The sequence below is a fragment of the Pipistrellus hanaki genome (genome assembly GCF_964339955.1).
Source record: "Pipistrellus hanaki genome assembly, chromosome: 10".
Lineage (NCBI taxonomy): Eukaryota > Metazoa > Chordata > Mammalia > Chiroptera > Vespertilionidae > Pipistrellus > Pipistrellus hanaki.
Genome location: NC_140512.1, coordinates 60,175,207 through 60,194,039, shown reverse-complemented (window position 1 = coordinate 60,194,039; position 18,833 = coordinate 60,175,207). Strand labels below are relative to the sequence as shown.

At 39.3% G+C, this 18,833-nt stretch overlaps 1 protein-coding gene across 8 annotated transcripts in view; it reads right to left on the bottom strand.

Moving 5' to 3' along the window:
* The window catches only part of CADPS2 (calcium dependent secretion activator 2), a 434,503-nt gene that overhangs the window by 283,313 nt on the left and 132,357 nt on the right, over window positions 1-18,833 (bottom strand). For all 8 annotated transcript variants that reach the window (XM_084897688.1, XM_084897684.1, XM_084897685.1 and 5 more), the window contains exon 3: window positions 9,961-10,293. In XM_084897688.1, the coding sequence (XP_084753814.1) occupies window positions 9,961-10,293 (333 nt within the window). The remainder of the gene's footprint in view (window positions 1-9,960; window positions 10,294-18,833) is intronic.

Below are 18,833 nucleotides of genomic sequence, written 5' to 3'. Positions count from 1 at the left end.
CACTCAGACTTCTCTAGGCGAGGGAGTTTTTAATCTGGACCTTTGGGAGTCTATGAACCTTTTCAAGTTGTGGTGAAAATCTGGTAGAGATATGTGTTTTCCCCCTTGGGGAACTGTTTGAATTTCATAGCTTATCAAAGATTCTCAAAGGGGTGGTTAACTCGAAAGAGGCAGAGAACCATGTTCTAGGAGGAACTTCTGTATAGAAGCTTCTGTTTATTTGTTCTAAGAGAGTCTGCAATGGCTTTCAAACATAAACCATGGAAAACGGCCACCACAGATCTACACATCATCAACCCTACCCTTACAGAGATCTGTTAAATTCTTTGGAAAAGGACAGTAAGACATAGGCTCTTAACAATGTTGACTTGAATGGCCCTTGACTTCTCCATTAACTTTGATTTTTTTTTCTCTCTGCTGCACAGCAAGCAGTATTGCAGTCTTCAGCAGCTACAAAAAGTGTATCCTTCCAGAAGTTCATACTTTATACAGAAAACAATACAAACTGTATGCAAAACAATATAATGGATACAAGACAGTTACTGGTCAAATATTGTGGGAATTCAGTGATGGGAGAGATGTTTTTCCTGGCTGATAGTAACAAGACTAATCTGTGAACACTGGGATATTAAAAATGGGAGTTTGAGGGGTAGAGAAAATGCTGACAGGATGCAACAGTCTATTACCGTAGGCTTGATTTACAGCTCTGAGAAAAGAGAGGTCTCAGAGATGTCCAGCAAATATCTCTTTGCAGACGTCCTGGGGAGGACCAAAAGCGTGTTGGTGGCCAACTATCTGACAGTTAAGAACATTTTATACACGCCACAAAAATAGCTTTACTAAGTTTAGCCCAACAGCTCCATTTTATAATATGTGATATCATTCTTGTAGTGCTTTAAAAACTATAAATATCAAATACTTGGGTAAATTAAATCTCATATTTTAAACAACAAAAGAGATATTTTAAGAAGTGCTTTTCACACCCTGTTGAGCATCATTACCATTTCTGATTCATCCATTTTCTAGAATCAGGGTATCTGTCTTATCACTAGACAGAGGGATTAATGGCTGTGTTTTTCCATACTGATGTCTTTGTACATGCTAACCCCTAGTGTCAATGTGCCCTTCTTCCATCCATGAACAAAGTTAATTCAATTTTTCTCTGTGACCCCAATCTAATTATGGTGTAACGCTTCAGGCATATTATACTGTGTTATTCTTGTAATATTCAATTTTTATGCTTTAGTATTAAAAACACAAAGTAGGCTAGGATTTGCACTGTTATGGAAATTTAGTGTTTTCCCTAAGATAAATTCATATGCTGGTCCACTGTATTTAAATTATCTATAAATCTGGGGAGTTACAAATAATCTATCATGAATAATGACCAACATGAACCTAACAGTGATTCCAAAAAAAAACAAAAACAAAAACACTGTACCCAACATTTTACCATATAATTTTCTAGTTGCCCAGTGATTGATTTATTTTGATAGTGCCATATGCATGGGTTTTTCAACATAACCTGAAAACACTGACCTGAAGCTTTAAGTATTAGCAAATTATTTTATCAATACACTTGTTAATTATCCACTATCACTTGAATCACAAATTATATATATCATAAAGACAAAGCTAACTCTACCCTACTGACTGATTATTATATTACTGTGGTTTCCTGTGCTAGCCCCCTCACTCTCTCAGCCCACAAGCACACATGTTGGTCTTAGTTTGTTCTAGATGTCATGTCTGCAGCCATTTCTCAATACAATGTGATAAGAGCCTCTCTCCCGAGTTCCATATCTCTACCTCCAATTGAAGGCAAAGAATTTCCTTCAGGCACCCCACAATAACCACAAAGTAAAACTGAACTGATGTTCTTTTCTATCCACTCTTCAAACTGACTCCATTTCTACATGGTCTGACTACCCATAATCAGGCTAAAATCTCAGAAGAAGAGAGGAAGGGAGGGGAGGAGAAAAAAATGATAACAGGGAGTAAATGATGAAAACAAATAAATATGAATGAGAGAGAAGATATCCAAACCTCTTAAACCTAGTATTCAGGTCCTCCCATGTTTTTACCAAGCCAACTTTCTAACCTCTTAGATAATTCCATTATTTATACAAATTACCTTTTTCATTGTTTACCAAACATGTTACACTTTCCGATCATTTTTTATTTTTCAGTTACAGTTGACATACAATATTATATTAGTTTCAGGTGTACACCTCAGTGATTGGACATTATTAAAACTTATTAAATGATCATCCCAAAAAAATCTCATACACATCTGATACCATACATAGTTATTAGAATATTTATTATATTTCCTATGTGCACTATACACCCTTATAACTATTCTGTTACAACCAATTTGTATTTCTTAATCCCTTTACCTTTTCCACCCATACCCCCCAAACCTCTCACATCCAGCAACTGTCAAAATTGTCTCTGCACCTATTAGTCTGTACCTGTTCTGCTGGTTCACTTATTTTGATTCTTTAAATTCAATTGTTAATAGATATGTACTTATTACCATTTGATTGTTCATATTTTTATTTTTTCCCCCTTCTTATTAAAGAAGACCCTTTAACATTATAATTAATACTGGTTTGGGGATGATGAACTCCTAAGCTTTTTCTTGTCTGTGAAGCTCTTTATCTGACCTTTAACTTTAAATGATAGCTTTGCTGGGTAATCTTAGTTGTAGGTCCTTCCTTTTTTATTACTTTGAATATGAATATTTCTTGCCAATCACTTCTGCTCTGCAAAGTTTATGTTGAATGTTTTCAAATTCTTGCTCTCTCTCTTCTCTTCCTAACACCTCCATGATGTGAATATTGGTAGGCCTGAAGTTGTCCCAGAGGCTCCTTACACTGTCTTCATATTTTTTTTTTCTTTTTGCTGTTCAAATTGAGTGTTTTCCCTTTCCTGATATTCCAAATAACTGATTTGATTCTCAGCATCCTCTACTCCAGTGTTTCCCAACCTTCTCTCATGATGAGAATCACCTGGTGGAGTTGTTAAAACACAGATTCCTGAATCCCAACTAAGAAGTGCTAAACTAGAATTTTTGAGAACATATAGGTAAAATTGCATACCTAACTTAGTGCTCTGTATATAACATCTGTCTTAGAGCACTAGTTAAGTATACAAGTTAAGTAAAATTGCATACCTAACTTAGTGCTCTGTATATAACATCTGTCTTAGAGCACTAGTTAAGTATACAATTTTACCTATATGTTCCCAAAAATCCTAGTTTAGCACTTCTTAGTTGGGATTCAGGAATCTGTGTTTTAACAACTCCACCAGGTGATTCTCATCATGAGAGAAGGTTGGGAAACACTGCTCTACTCTACCACTGATTCCCTATACATTATTATTTCAGTTAGTGTATCCTTCATTTCTGGCTGGTGCTTTTATGTTGTTGATCAATAAGTTCCATGAGCATCCTTAAAACCATTGTTTTGAATTTTGTATCTGGTAGTTTCCTTCCATTTCATTTAGTTATTTTTCTGGAGATTTCTCCTTATCTTTCATTTGCAATATGTTTCTTTTTCTCCGCATTTTGCCATCTTTTGTTTTTCTTTCTGTGTATTAGGTAGATCTACTATATCTCCCAGACTTGGTAGAGTGGCCTTATGTAGTAGGTGTCCTATAGGGCCCAGCAGTTGAGCTTCCCCAATCACCTGAGCTAAGCACTCCAGGTGTTTCCCTGTCTGGGCTCTGTGCATTATCCTGTTATAGTTGAGCCTTGATTGCTGATTGCATCACTGGGAGGGATTGACCTCCAGGCCAATAAGTTGTGAGGATCAGTTGGAGCCACCCAGCACTAGCTACAGAGCAATCTGCAGATGGCTGCTACTTGCATTGGGCGTGGAGGTGCCCAGGCTGTGGACCAAGGAGAGCTACTATTAGTGCTGGACTTGGGCCCACTTATAGGAGGTACAGGGCACCCTGAGGCCAGCTGCTGCTTGTTTGAGAGATTTTTAGGGAAGTCTGAAGCATGAGGCGAGAGAGGACAGTTATATAGAAAAGCCATTGGAAAAGTCTTGAACTTGCCAGTCGAGTGGGGTGGAGTCTCAGGGAATCACCAGGGCAGGACAAACAGTGTGGACTAGGTTGATGGGAAACACAGATATGGTGCCTGTTGGCTCTGTGGTGGGGAGGGCTCAGCAAAGGAGCAATGGTTTCTGCTACTACTTCTGTCTTGGAGAAAGCTGTCCCCCTCCAGCTCTTGCCTTGATGCCAGACAATTTAGTTCCTCCCTGTATGTCCCTGGTTCGTTCCAAGCTGCTGTTCCAATGCTGTAGCTCAGAGGGAGCGAGTCTGGGTAAGTCTATGCATGAACCCTTTAAGAATTGCCTGGGACTCCAGAAATCTCAGTATCACTCATCCACAAACCCTCCGGGTTTTTCCAGTCTGGAGATACGGGGACTTCTCTTCTCAGCACTGGAATCCTGGGCTGAAGGGTCTGGTGTGTGGCTGAGACCCCTCGCTCCTCATGGAGGGACCTGAGTAGCCAAGATATCCCTGATAAAAAACTGCTACATGTGGGTGTGGGACCAACCTATTTTTGTGCCTCTGCCCCTCCTACCAGTCTCAATGTGGCTTCTTTCTAATTCCCTAGTTGGACTTTCATTCAGCCAGAGTTCAGACAGTTCTGAAGGATGGTTGTTCTGTAGTTTAGTTGTAATTTTTTTTTAATGTAGTTTAGGGTGGAGGCAAATGCCACTTTTAACTACATCACCATCTTGACCAGAAGCCTCCCAATCATATATTTTGCTTGTGTTTCTCCTGCCTGGGACTCTCTTCTTACATACCTTCATTGCCCAGATCAAACTCCAAATCTTCTTAGAAGACTACTTAACCAATCATGTAGTAACAAAGCAGGTACTATTTGATAACATATCTTTCATAGTTGTCTTAATTGTTGAACTCTGATACTTAGGACTTTACCTCAAGTTGCAGTATATGCCCTCTATTAGCACACCCTACCCTAACAAAACCCATCTCGAATAGTGCGACTCATATAACTAGACTCAATTTTAATGCAAATACTAAGAATAATTCCTGTATTTAAAAGGTCCTTAGGCCCTAAGGAATTCCATGTTGACCCATCTTCCATGAAGCTATCTCCTTCAAAAACAAAACAGAAAACCTGTCCTCCCTTTTTCTAGATCACTGAGAATTAGCCAGCAACTAAAACTTATTTTGTAATTTCATACAACAAAAACAACATGAGGAAATGGAGTTATCCCTCTATTCAGAAGAGCACATTGCCTGTATGATGTTATGTATGAACCAGATAGCATTCCGTCTGCTGGAGGAAAAGTTTTCAGAGAACTCCTTTATATCTACCTTCTAAATTATGTATAAAAACCAAACTCAGAAATAGCAGTTCTGCCATGGATTCTCATTGAGTCTTAAAAATGCATTTCCCAAACCACACTTTCTTTTGAATACTTAAAAGTAGGGAAAAGATAAATGAGTTAATTAGATATAAAATTACTCTATGTGAACTGAACTAAACTATATTAAATAATAGATCAAATGTTCAAAAGCAAGAATATATAAAATTTAACCTCAAACATAAAAACCCTGGAACTTCAACAGCCTGGAGAATATGCATGCATATTCTCTAAAATAGTAGATATAATTTGGCAAATTTTTACACGTCATGAAATTTTCTCTAGTTATTTTCATTTGGTATTAACAGTGTATCTTCTGGACAAAAGGAATGAGCTAATATTTTCAAGCAATTATTAACTAACTATACTCACCCCAATAAAGTAACTGAATATACATTCACATTACCAGTGAAATAATGATGAAATTGAGAAGTTAGCACTAAATAAAATAACACATGCATTATCAGTGTTATTAGAGAACAGTAACTTCATAAAATTCTCATGGTAAGGATTCAAGAAAAGTCCCCATGTGGATCAGGCAGAAAGAGGGGAAGAACAGCTATTATTAAACACCCTGGGTTCTTTTCCTTAACAAAGAGGTACAGACTTTGCCAGAAAAAGCACTGACAAGCTGTCTCAGCTGAAGGAAGATAAGGCTGCCTCTGTGGTCCTTTGCAGCCTTTCTATGACTCTCATTGGAAAGAACAAACAAACAAACAAAATCCAGAGCGAACAGGAGGAAAGACCTCAAGAAAATAGACTGGAGATGCTGTTACCAGGGAAGGGAATCCAGAACATGGGTGAAAGGGAAGCAATACTCTTAGACAAGAGACAGAAACCCTTACGAAGGTTAGAACTGAAGATGCAGGCCCACTAAAGAGTGACGCTTATGCGGGTAATAGAATATGCTCTGTTCCCCAACACCCTGCCACAACACCAACACAGCTCTAGGGCAATAACAGTCAGTCACAGCTAAAAGATGCAAGACACTGACCTCTCTGAGGAGGAATACTTAAGGAAACCCAAGCCAAGAGAAAGACAAAGACAAAGATACAAGAACTTGAGACTTCTTGTATCTATGGCTACAACAAACAGTAAGCACTACCCAACTTCCAGTCACATTGACAAATATCCTCCCACTAAAGGCAAATATATTTCAGTTCTTGTTACCTGATGCAACGTGTCTGGATTTCAACAAAAAATTACAAAGCATGCCAAAAGGAAAGAAATAGAGAGCAAAAACAAGCATCCAAACCAAGATTAGATGTGATAGAGATGTTAGTTATCAAACAAAAAATGTAAATAACTATTATTAATATGTTAAGGACTCTAATGGGAAAAGTTGAAAACAAAAAGAAAATACAAAGAGAAAAACTCCAAGACAAACAAAACAGACCATCCCTGAACTATGGGACAATATCAAAACTATAATACCTGAAGAAGGAGAGAATGGGACAGAAGGAATAGTTGAACTAGTAATATCTGAGAACTTTCCAAAATTAATGACAGACACTAACCCAGGAATCATAGAACACACCAAGCAAGAGTCAAATCAAAGGAAAATCTATACCTAAACATATTCATATTTAAATGGCAGAAAACTAAGATATTAAAGGAAGCCATAGGACAAAAACACCTTACCAAGAAGACCTATTTTCATCAGAAACCATACAAGAAGAGAGTGGAGTGAAATCTTCAGTGTTGAAAGAGAAAAAGAGCTAACAGATAACTGTATATTCAGTGAAATTATTCTCTAAACACAAAGGAGAAACAAAGTATTTCTCAGAAAAACAAAAACTGAAGGGAGTTCATCACCAGAAGTCTTGCCTTTTAAGAAATAATAAATGACGTTTTTCAGAGATTAAGATACTGATATAGGTAAAAAACTAAATCTGCATAAAGAAAAAAAAGGAATAGCAAAGAAGGAATCAATGAAGGTAAAATATAATTTTTTTTTACTTTTTTTCTTAATTGATCTAAAATTTTATAGCATATAATCAACAAAATGAGTAACAGAAATGTCACAAGAGATGGAAAGAAGGAATTAGGAATTCTCTATTATGGGATAGCATTACACTTAACACCTTATTGTATTATTTGCAGGTAGATTTAGATTATTTCAAAATGGATATTGTAAACCTTAGGCAACCATTAAATAATTTTTTTAAAAAACCAAGTAAAAGTAGTACATAAAAAGATGATATAAAATGGATTCATAAAATGTTCAATTAAAAGTAGAGAAGGCAGAAAAAGGAAGGGAGACAAAGAACAAATGAAAGGAAGTGACAACACAAAGACTGTACAACTTAATCCAAGTAAACTTTCAAATATGAATAGTCTAAATAAATGCATTAGAAGACAGAGACTTTGAGGTTGGATTAAAAAAAAAAAAACAAGATGCAATTATATGCTCTATAAGAAACTCACTTTAAACAAGGAATCATATAGATTAAAAGTAAACAGATGGAGAAAGACACCCCATGTTAATCCTAATCAAAAGAAAGCTGGAGTAGCTATCTCAGTATAAGACAAAGTAGATTTCAGAGGGGAAAAAAAGAGGGACTTTATATAACAATAAGGGAATTGATTCCACAAAAAGACATATTCTAAAAGTGTACAAACCTAACAGAGCATAAAAACACATGAGGCAAATACTGATAGGATTTTTTTTAAAATAAATCTATTGTTATAAAGATTTGAATTATAAGTAAACATGTTCTATGTCATAAAGGACATAAATCAGGGGATCCACAGCATTGCTTTAGGAGTGATCTTAAAAGCAAGCAAAGGATTAATTTTAAAATATCTTGAGTTAATAAACAAACTCATAGGTTCACATATATTTATGACCCTGGAACATCCAGTATAAACTCTCATGCATATGTAATAACTCCTTTTCTAGGTCTATCTGCTCTATTAGACTCTGGCATATGGAGAATAAATATTTTATCTTACTCAGCTTGATTTCTCCAACACCTGGCAAGGTTTGGACTTGACTAACTACCCAATAAATATCTACTGAATCTGAATTTTACTATTAAATTAATTAATGTTTAACTGTAAAGTAGGCTATCATTTCATTAAAAATATAAACTCCCAGTTTCATTTATCTTTTAAAGAACGAAATTTTGGTTTGTCACCTTTCACTATTATTAAACTGCCAATGGGTTTAATAAGATACTAGTTAGAAACAATTACCATGAATATACCATTGTTCACAGGGTTAAGCTGCCACATTGCTTTAGTTTTAACTAACTCTGTTAACTTATTCATCTTAAATGATACACAAATTAGTAATTCAAAGTAAATGACAGATAGAATGTCAAAATTAAGAGAAGTAGATCTGCAAAAGATTAAAAATAAATGTAACAGTGTAGAAGTAAAACTTTTTTAAAAAATATTTTTGTTATTGACTTTTTTTACAGAGAGGAAGGGAGAGGGAAAGAGTGTTAGAAACATCGATGAGAGAGAAACATCAATCAGCTGCCTCCTGCACACTCCCCACTGGGTATGTGCCTGCAACCAAGATACATGCCCCTGACCAGAATCGAATTTGGGACCCTTCAATCCAAAGGCCAATGCTCCATCCACTGAGTGAAACCGGCCAGGGCAGAAGTATAACTCTTAATGAACTGGTTAACTTATTTTTATTATTATTATTGATTTCAGACAGGAAAGGAGAGGGAGAGAAAAATCACTGATCAGCTGCCTCCTACATGCCCCCTACTGGGGATCAAGCCCACAACCCAGGCATGTGCCCTTCACTAGAATCAAACCCGGGAACTTTCAGTCTGCAGGCGGATGCTCTATCCACTGAGCCAAACTGACCAATGCTGGTTAACTTTTAAATACCAGAACTTTGACCATTTAATTGTATATCAGGGCATAGTTAAATAATTTATACCTTGAAAATAAACAAACAAAATGCAAATACGGAAGGAATACATTATTAGACAAATCACAGGGTCTAAAGATGAAAGACTTGGAAAAAAACATGATATTTTATTGAGCTTTTACATATGTATGATTTGAATGAGAACAGAAAAGAAAATACATTATTCACTGTAATCACTTTAAATTATGCAGTTTAGGATTCATAGTCAATTAATTTCTATCTGGCTAGGTTAAAGAAAAAATCTGAAATTTCAGTTACTTCCATAAAATTTTATGAATCTTTATGTAAAATTAATTTGCACTGAGGATTAACTTTATTCAACTGCCAACCTTCTTCAGATAACAGGTTATTTCTATTTTACTATTTGGACATGCCCCTTATATACCAAACAGGCACAAATCTGATGCTAGGGCACATGAGAACATTTATTTACTAGATAAAATGTACTGATGTTCTTTATCCTCTATCAAATAATTATTTCAAAACCTTCTTTACAATTTTAATAAATATCACTATTTATTAAAATTATATTTCACTCAACTTTTCAGCCAAAGTGATTATATAGAAAGTAAAGGACATCTCCCTAAGCTTATAAACACGAGGTTCACTCTGAGTCTGGCCGGGTCACGGGAAATACCATGGGCCACTTACCTGACATGCATTATAAAGGAGTTGGTGTTCCAGTTTCTTAATACCCAGAATCTGCTGAAACATCTCATAGAGCTGTTCTTTGCTCAGAATAAGTTCAGACACAGCACTGAGGGTCATCCTATTTGGCTGTTTGCACAAGTCCTCTTCACCCCTGTAAATGGCATCATATTTGGCTATCCACGAGCTCAGTACTGTCTCTTTGCTTAAGCCATCAATTTCTGGCAAACTCCGCACACGTTTCTCGATGTTCTTCTTAAACACCTCTCTGAAGTCATTAGCAGAACATCCTCCACTCTGAACCATTCTGGCCACTCGATCACTCTTCAGAAAAACCTGGAAGATAAAAATAAAGAACAAAACCCCGTTTATAAGTAAGCAGAGACATCAACACACTTGCTTGTAGCAATCTAGCGAGTCTTAACACCAAACATTCCACAGCGATTCAAATGTTTTTTTAATATATGGTAATGAATGAAATAATGGAGGCCCCAAATCTAGTCTCTAAAATGTTGAAATATTTAGGAGAGATAGCAACCAGTGTTGAAGATGGATGATCTTGATCTACAAGCTATCTCCCACCTGTAAATCAGAGGCCTCTCTGCCAATTGAATCCTTTAAGAGTTGATTAAGACAGTAATTGGAGATATGACTGTACTTGAGACTTCTGGCTAGTTCTTCAACAGGGATAAGGTCTCCTATTGTTTGAGCGAGGATCTGAAGGCCAGTAGTGTGGTAAGTCCAGGATCCAAGTCAATATGCATCATGTATAACTCAATCATGAATGCTTCACATTTGGGCATGAGGGCACACCCGACCCCCTCCCTGATTTCACCAGTCCTCCAATTTGTCACACATTTCTTGTGACCAAGAAGAATGGATGAGAGAAAAGAGATGCTCGTGAAATAGGTAGGACGAGATGAGTAATCTACATTAATAAAATAGAAATATGCAAATTGAAGTACCCTTGCAACACCCACCAGCCAATCAGGAGTGAGTATGTAAATTAACCCAACAAATCTGGTGGGCTAATTTGCATACACAGATGCTCAGTGGCTGGGGGTGGGGTGAGATGCTTGCATCATCGCCATGGCAACGACGCAGGTGTTCTGTACCACTCCAGCTGCTCAGTGCAGTGTGGGAAGGTGGGAAGGCGGTTCTGGGCTGGAGCAGAAAGGCAGTGCCAGCAGCCAGGGAGAGGAAGGCCCATTCTTGCATGAATCTTCCTGCATTGGGCTTCCAGTCTATATATATAAAACTTAAATATGCAAAGTGTCTTCTTGGGAGTTCGACAGGGAGACTGGGAGTATGATTGCTCAACTATGACATACATTGACCACCAGGGGGCAGTGTGGAACAAAGGGAGGCCCCATCCGGCAGCCTGTAGCCATGGAAGGGAGGCCCCAGCCAGCAGCAGGAGGGATGGCCCTGGCTGGCAGCCAGAAGGTCCCTATCAGCTTTTATCATCGGCCAGGCCTAGGGACCCTACTGGTGCATGAATTTCATGCATGAATTTCATGGACCAGGCCTCTAGTAAGTAATAAAGTCATATTATATAAGAGACATCAGGCAATATCTCCCTTTTTCTAAGTTAAGGACCCTAATATAAATATCAGTCATGACTTATTAAACATTTATTCTGTCATCAATATTCCTAAGCATCCTCTAGGGGTCATATATAAATGCTTTATTCCTGCTTTTTTCTTTCTATAATGACAACAAATTATCCCAGAAGAGTCTACAGGACTGTTTAATGCAGACTCTAAAAGTTGTATCTGTAATTAAACTTACGGAACAAAAATTCATGTCAACTTTTTGACTCATAATATGGAGGCACTCCCAAGCCCAAGTTGTGACCCTGTTACCTGGACCATGCTACCAACATGTCTGCCTGCAGGTGGGCAAGCAGCACATGTGTTCCATACAAAGTGGCCTATTAAAAACAGAACTGGTGTTGCCTTGGAAGTGGGGGGTAGTCTTATACAGCGAATATAGGCCTAAACCTATGTTTTAACTGTAAAATTAGGGGGTCGTCTTATACGCCGGAAAATACGGTATGCCAGCCAGGATAATTTTAAACGTGCTGAAGAGACCATATTTTTTTTCCTGTATTGATTTTAGAGAGAGAGGAAGGGAGAAAGAATGGGGGAAAGATAGGAAGAGGGAGAGAGAAACCATGAATTGTTATTCTACTTATTTATGCAAATGATTCTTTTTTTAAAATATATTTTATTGATTTTTCACAGACAGGAAGAGAGAGGGATAGAGAGTTAAAAACATCGATGACAGAAAATCATCCATCAGCTGCCTTTTGCACACCCCCCCATTGGGGATGTGCCTGCAACCAAGATACATGCCCTTAATTGGAATCAAACCTGGGACCTCTCAGTCTGCATACCAATGCTCTATCCACTGAGCCAAACTGGTTTTGGCCATTGGTTGATTCTTGAATATGCCCTGACCAGGGATCAAACCCGCAACCTGGGCATATCGGGACGACACTCCAACCAACTGAGCTACCTGGCCAGGGCAGAAGGATTCTTCTAACTGGTTCTCTTCTTATTTGGAGGCGCATGGCACCCACCCATGGGCAGCTTCTCTCCAGATGGTGGTTCACACTGTCCCAACCCAATTGGCAGATGCCCAGTGAGTCCTGCAGGGCAACACCTCCCTGCAGACCATTTATCTCCAGCACCCAGAAGGCTGATTTCCATTAAGTTCACTTCTGTGAACTTCTCTGTCATCCAGGAGGACACAACCACATCTTTTCCAGTGAGGTCTGATTCCAGCCTTGGGGATGGGGGACTGGGGCCCTCTTCCAGATTCCTTCCTCCCTTGGATGTGGTGTCCCGTATCTGCTCTTCCTGTGTCCTTATGTTCCTTACTCATGTTGTCAATCCCACATTGTTTGTGTTAAATTTTCCCTGTTCAATTACTGTGTGGCTTCTGGCCCCTGATTGCACCATGGAAATACGGAAACACTATATATGTAATATTATATCTACGGGGAAATACTTGAAGTTGAAACGAGCAACTTTTAAAAATTTGTAATTTTGTCTAAAGCTGGAATGGCAAGGTATTTTTAAAGTACAATATAACTGAAGACTGGCTTCAGAAAAACTTTTAATTACTTGATATTTAATATTCCAAGTTGGCAGGCATTTCATTATTTTTCTAACTTTTGCCTAACACAATCAGTGCTAAATTGCACCAAGCAATCAAACCACAGTTTTAAAGCAAAGACTCTAATGAACTTTAAGTATCTGGATTCTTAATTTTGCCTATAAAAGCCACACCTAAAGCCATCCTTAGTACGATTTCATGCTATGTAATTGGCATTTATTAAGTTAACAATGTGTCAAGCATTTTGCTACGTGTTAAGAGTCACAAAGATAAATGAACCTAAGACCCTGCCCTCCAACAGCTCATGCTCCCTGAGAGAGACAGCAAATAATAAGATACAATGAGGTAAGAGAAAAATAGAAACCTATGTAAAGGGAGGAAAAGCTAAGGAGAAAAAAATTACAAACTCTGTTAGAGAAGGTGGGAGGTTCACTGGGTAGAGATGACAGACCTACAGTTTTATTTGGCCTGTGGGTTAAGTGAGGGGTAAAGTGAGAATAAAATACGTTTCGGGAAAATAAAAGGACAGGATTAAAAAGCATAGAGGCAATCCACAGCATGACCTTCTAAGGGAAATAAAAATGTTCATATTGCAGGAGCCTTAACTACAAGGGTGAGGGCAGCAAAGGTTGGGCCACGCAGACCAACAGAGAGACTAGACCACAAGATGCGTGTGTGCCACTCAAGGCATCGGGGCGTGCTCTGGTGAGCAGGAGTTAGGGATATGGGCAACCAGGGACTGAAATGCTGAGACACGGGAGCTGGAGAAATAACTGGGAGTAGCGTCAAAGGCAAGAGGACGACTGACCAGAGCAGAGACTAGGATATCAGTTTTCGGAGGAGTACAGCAGACTGGGTGAGAAACAGTAAGGGTCTAATCCAGGCAAAGGTCATGGGCTAGAGAGAAAGAGGGAGAAGCAAGAGAGCAGGCTGAGAGAATAACAGATCTTGGTGATTTACAGTGTGATCCATCAACTCCTCCTAGTTTGCTTAAGCTTCAGACTTGGAGCTGCAATACAAGCCAACAGCTTTCCTTAGGGCCCCACTGGGCTGCTAAACGAAACAAGTCTCAGCAGGAATTCATGACTTTTCCAATTATTTGTTCTGCCTCCTGCCGACCTGCTTGTTACAGAAACCCATTTCCTTCCTTGAGAGACCTGGGTGCCACTCTCAGACTCCCCTATCCTTTCCATGTTATTCTCCCCAACAGACAACCTGTCACCAAACCCTGCTGATTCCAGCCCTACATCCTCTCCAATCCCTCTCCTCATGCGCTGCATGGGGACTTAATTGCCTAAGAGCAATAGCCTCTTCTTACCTAGCCCTCCTGCCTCAGAAGTTTCCCCAACGTTTTCTCTTGACTGGCATTAAACTAATATTTCCTTTTTTTAAAAAAAAATACGATCACTTTAATCCTCCTTTAACTTAAAAATTCTTCACTGACTTTCCACCAAAACCCAAGGCCTCAGATCCTACTTCAACAGGCCTCAAATGAATTCTTTGGTTTCATCATAAGTAATTCTCTCTCATTCAATCTCCAGGCTCCAGTTCCACTGGCCTTTTAAAAAAAAATCCACACTGTCCATCTCACTATCATCTAACAGTATCTCTCAGCAACCCTTCAGGTCCCCACTCAAACTGACCTTCCTTGGAGATTCTTTTCCCAGTCAACTTGAATTAACGTATTGCTGTATTGTTGGTCTATAATCCTAGTATCCTGTCTTTTTCTTTTAAAGTACTTACCACTTTGGAACTGTAGTAATTAAGTGAAAATTCTATTACCATCGTGTGTGTGTGTGTTTTGGTTTTTTTTACTCATTAGTAAGCTCCATGAAGCCAAAGATGGTTTCATTCACTCTATCTGTAGCAACAAGCACCAGGCCAAGCACAGAGAAAGCACTTCGAAAATACCATATTTTCCGGCGTATAAGACGACTTTTGAACAGATGTAAGGTATCAATGTACAGTATATTATGGTATTTTCGAAAAATGTCATTCATTAAAAATTTAATTTAAAAAAAAAACTGGTGTTGCCTCGGAAGTGGGGGTAGTCTTATACAGCGAATATAGGCCTAAACCTGTGTTTTAACTGTAAAATTAGGGGGTCGACTTATACGCCAGAAAATACGGTATCTTCTGAACAGGTAAATAAGGAGTAAATGAATGATTTAGATGGTAAGGTTAATTTCCTCATCCCACACACTTAATTAATGTAAACAATTAACCCATCAGGTTTACTGATTTTCAATTAGGCACACAAAAGAAAGAAGTATAAGGCACTGACCTTGTGTATGAGTGGGAGAGGGAAAGACATCTTAGGTAAAAGGAAGCACAATGAGTGATGTCACAGGGGAAAGCAAAACTAGTTTGGTGAGGAAAATAAAATGTGTATGTCTACATAACATAACATTGTCTAATTCCCATAATCTGCTGTTCTTACAGAAATGACAGTTTTTGAAAGTAATTTTTTCAGGTGTTGCTTATGAAACTATAAATGATGGATTTGGTTCCAGTAGACATCGAAGATCTTATTCCTGTATCCTTTCATAACAGTTATCAAATTAAAGGCAGGGAAAGCGTAGCCACAGGCAGAGACTGTCCGAGAGCTGGTGAACAAGCGCCGGGATCTCTGAAATCCTGACTGGAGTACATCTAACACAGCACAGCACTGTCCCTGAAGCTGGCATGGACAACTCGATGCCTCAACAAACCCACCGATGAGCAGACAGTCTTTCTAGAGCTCTTCACGCATGAACTCCTTTTGTCCTCACAGTCACCCGGTGCCTTTTCCATTTTCATTCTCTTACAGATTAAATGGTTTAGGCTGGCCCAAGGTCACAAAGTTATTGAAAGATTAAAGAGGAATCCCAAAGCAGCATTCCTTTCCTTATTCCTCTCTCTTGCTCCCTCACCCCACCATAGCCCACTCCCATCAGAGCTTACCCCTGGCAGCCGTAACCTCTGCAGGGTGATGGCCAACACCCGTGGAATTCCCAGTCAATGACCTTCTTGTGAAAATGCCACCACACACAACCAAGCCAGAGTGAGGATTAGGAACTTGACATCACAAAACTACAATATACTGTGCATGTTATACTTCTCCAATGTCAGTTAAGTTTGACTCGCACACAGGTCCTCAGTGTGCACACGGTCAAGGTCAACCCTTCCCATTCACCTGCTCAGCTCGGACACAAAGAATTCACTAAACATCTTAACAAAATTCTGGTAAACAAATGGCAAAATTGAAATGTGGTGACTATAACAGGAAACTATAGGTGCAATGGGTAAGTCTGCTCAACTGTCCAAGCAAGACTTCAACCATGCTTATCCACAGAAGCACCCATTGTTCATGCACTGCTTTTGATCTGAGCGATGCATTGCTCCTCTGATTCAAGAGGACTGTATAATGAAAAGAGAAACATTAGCTGCTTGCCAACTCATTGTGGCTATTTATGAGATGGTTCCTGGGAAAGCTGCCAGCATGTGTTCAGCCAGGAAAATGTTGAGAAAGCACAAGAGCCCCACTTAAGAGATGCCTTTTTTTTCTTTAATAATGACAAATAAAATACTGTGATAATTCTATGCTGTCCATAAGAGATTTTTAAACATTTTAAAAGGAGTTATCAATTCATGGAGCTTTTCTGCAGTGATGATTTGAGTTTCACTAGATATCAAATAATTCCCCGTTTCCCAACATAAATACTAGTTATCAGGTCAGTTTGCACACCCAATGCCAGTCAATAGATTCCCTGTTAACACTGTATTGCTCCAGTCTCTTTATCCAGCCAGGACTCTCCCCCCACCTACCTTTCAGCCTTTTCTGCTTTTGCTTCGAAAAATGTATTTTCTGTCCTAACAGGAATACTTGCTTAGCCTTCAACACTCTATAATTTCTTCCCCCATACCTCATCCCATATTTGTCCCATAAGTATTTATCAAAACATACTACTATATGGTGGGACCCTGCTCAGAGCTGGGAATTTACTGGTGAACAAAATGATGTGAGTTTGCTGCCTTCACAGAGCATACAGGGGAGGAAATAATTATACATATAAAAATGACTACGGCTTAGTGAATGCTACTGAGGATTTCTGGAACACAGACAATTTGTGCCAAGGTTTTGAATTTGGTTGAGGAGGTAATAAAGGGTTCCCTCTAAGGAAGTGAGTGGAGATCTGGAGACCAAGAGGAATTAGCTTGGAAATGTGAGGAGACCGAGGGAGGGAAGAGTGTGGCAGGTGGTGGTGAGGGGGACAGAGCTGTCTAAGTGGGTTTGAAAAAGGCTCCTTGGGCTGCAATGAAGAGACAGAGGAGAGTCCAGTGGTATGAGAGGAGGAGGAAAAGGAGGAAGGGGCTTTAGGTACGCCCTGGGAAGGCATCTATCTGGTCTTTATCCCAAGAGCATGGAATGCCATCCAAACATTTAAGTCAGGTGGACAGTCCCTAGTGGGGGCTGGGCACTCCCCTCCTCAGCTCTTGTCAATCTCTTAAAGGAACTCAAATGAGTGACCGAAAACAAAGCAAGCAAATTTATTTAAAATGCAGTTGGTATGATGCACAAGCAGGCAACTCAGTTACTCTGAGTGCCCCATCCTGTGGGGGTTCAAGGGGTTTTATACTTTTCCCCTATAGGATTCAGAGTTACCCCCGCCAGGTATCTTTGGAAGCAGAACAGGTTTCAAAGTCCCCTTCTATGCTGTTGTGACCTATAGCAGAATGTTTGTACATTCATCTGGTCATCTTGTTTGGCAAGTCCTAAGGCAGTGATTTTTTTGTTCTCGGTGGGTGAGATAAAGTTCCTCATCTTCCCCCCTCTCCTGTCCTATGAGCTCTCTATGCTATCTAAAAAGTCCTCTGATAAAAACTGCATTTAAAAAATAGCTACAGCCAAAACCGGTTTGGCTCAGTGGATAGAGCGTCGGCCTGTGGACTGAAATGTCCCAGGTTCGATTCTGGTCAAGGGCATGTACCTTGGTTGCGGGCACATCCCCAGTAGGGGGTGTACAAAAGGCAGCTGATCCATGATTCTCTCTCATTGATGTTTCTAACTCTCTATCACTCTCTCTTCTTATCTGTGAAAAATCAATAAAATATATTTAAAAAATAGCTACAATGTATTCTAGGGCCTTTACATATATTAACCACACAACCATATAAACTAGGTGTCAGTAACTATTTTTAAAAAATATTTTTATTGATTTCAGAGAGGAAGGAAGAGGGAGAGAGAGTCAGAAACATCAATGATGAGAGAGAATTATGGATTGGCTGTCTCCTGCAAGCCTCCCACTGGGGAACAGGCATGTTCCCTTGACCAGAATCGAACCTGGGACCTTTCAGGTCACAGGCTGACACTCTATCCACTGAGCCAAACCAGCTTGGGCATCAGTAACTATTTTAAAGGTAAAATACAAGAGCAGGGAGAGGTGAAGACAAATACTCAAGGTCACAGAGCCAAACAGAGGAGGGGTGAAGACTTAAGCCCTGAGATTCTTGCCACAGAACCCCCTTCTTTTATCACCATGCAATCAAATTTGGTGATTTCTCAAGTTATAGCTCATTAAACTGAGCTAGAGTGGGCCAGGAGTGGATGAATTAAAGAGAATCGGGGGAAGGGGGGGGGCGGGGAGGAACGCCCCGTTATTCTCTGCCTCTTCTCTGCCTCCTTTATGAAGCTTCCCACAGCTTGCTGCTGTTCCTTTGCTCTGAGCCTTCTCAGCACAGCCCGCCCCCTCTGAAGGTCTTCAACACACCTG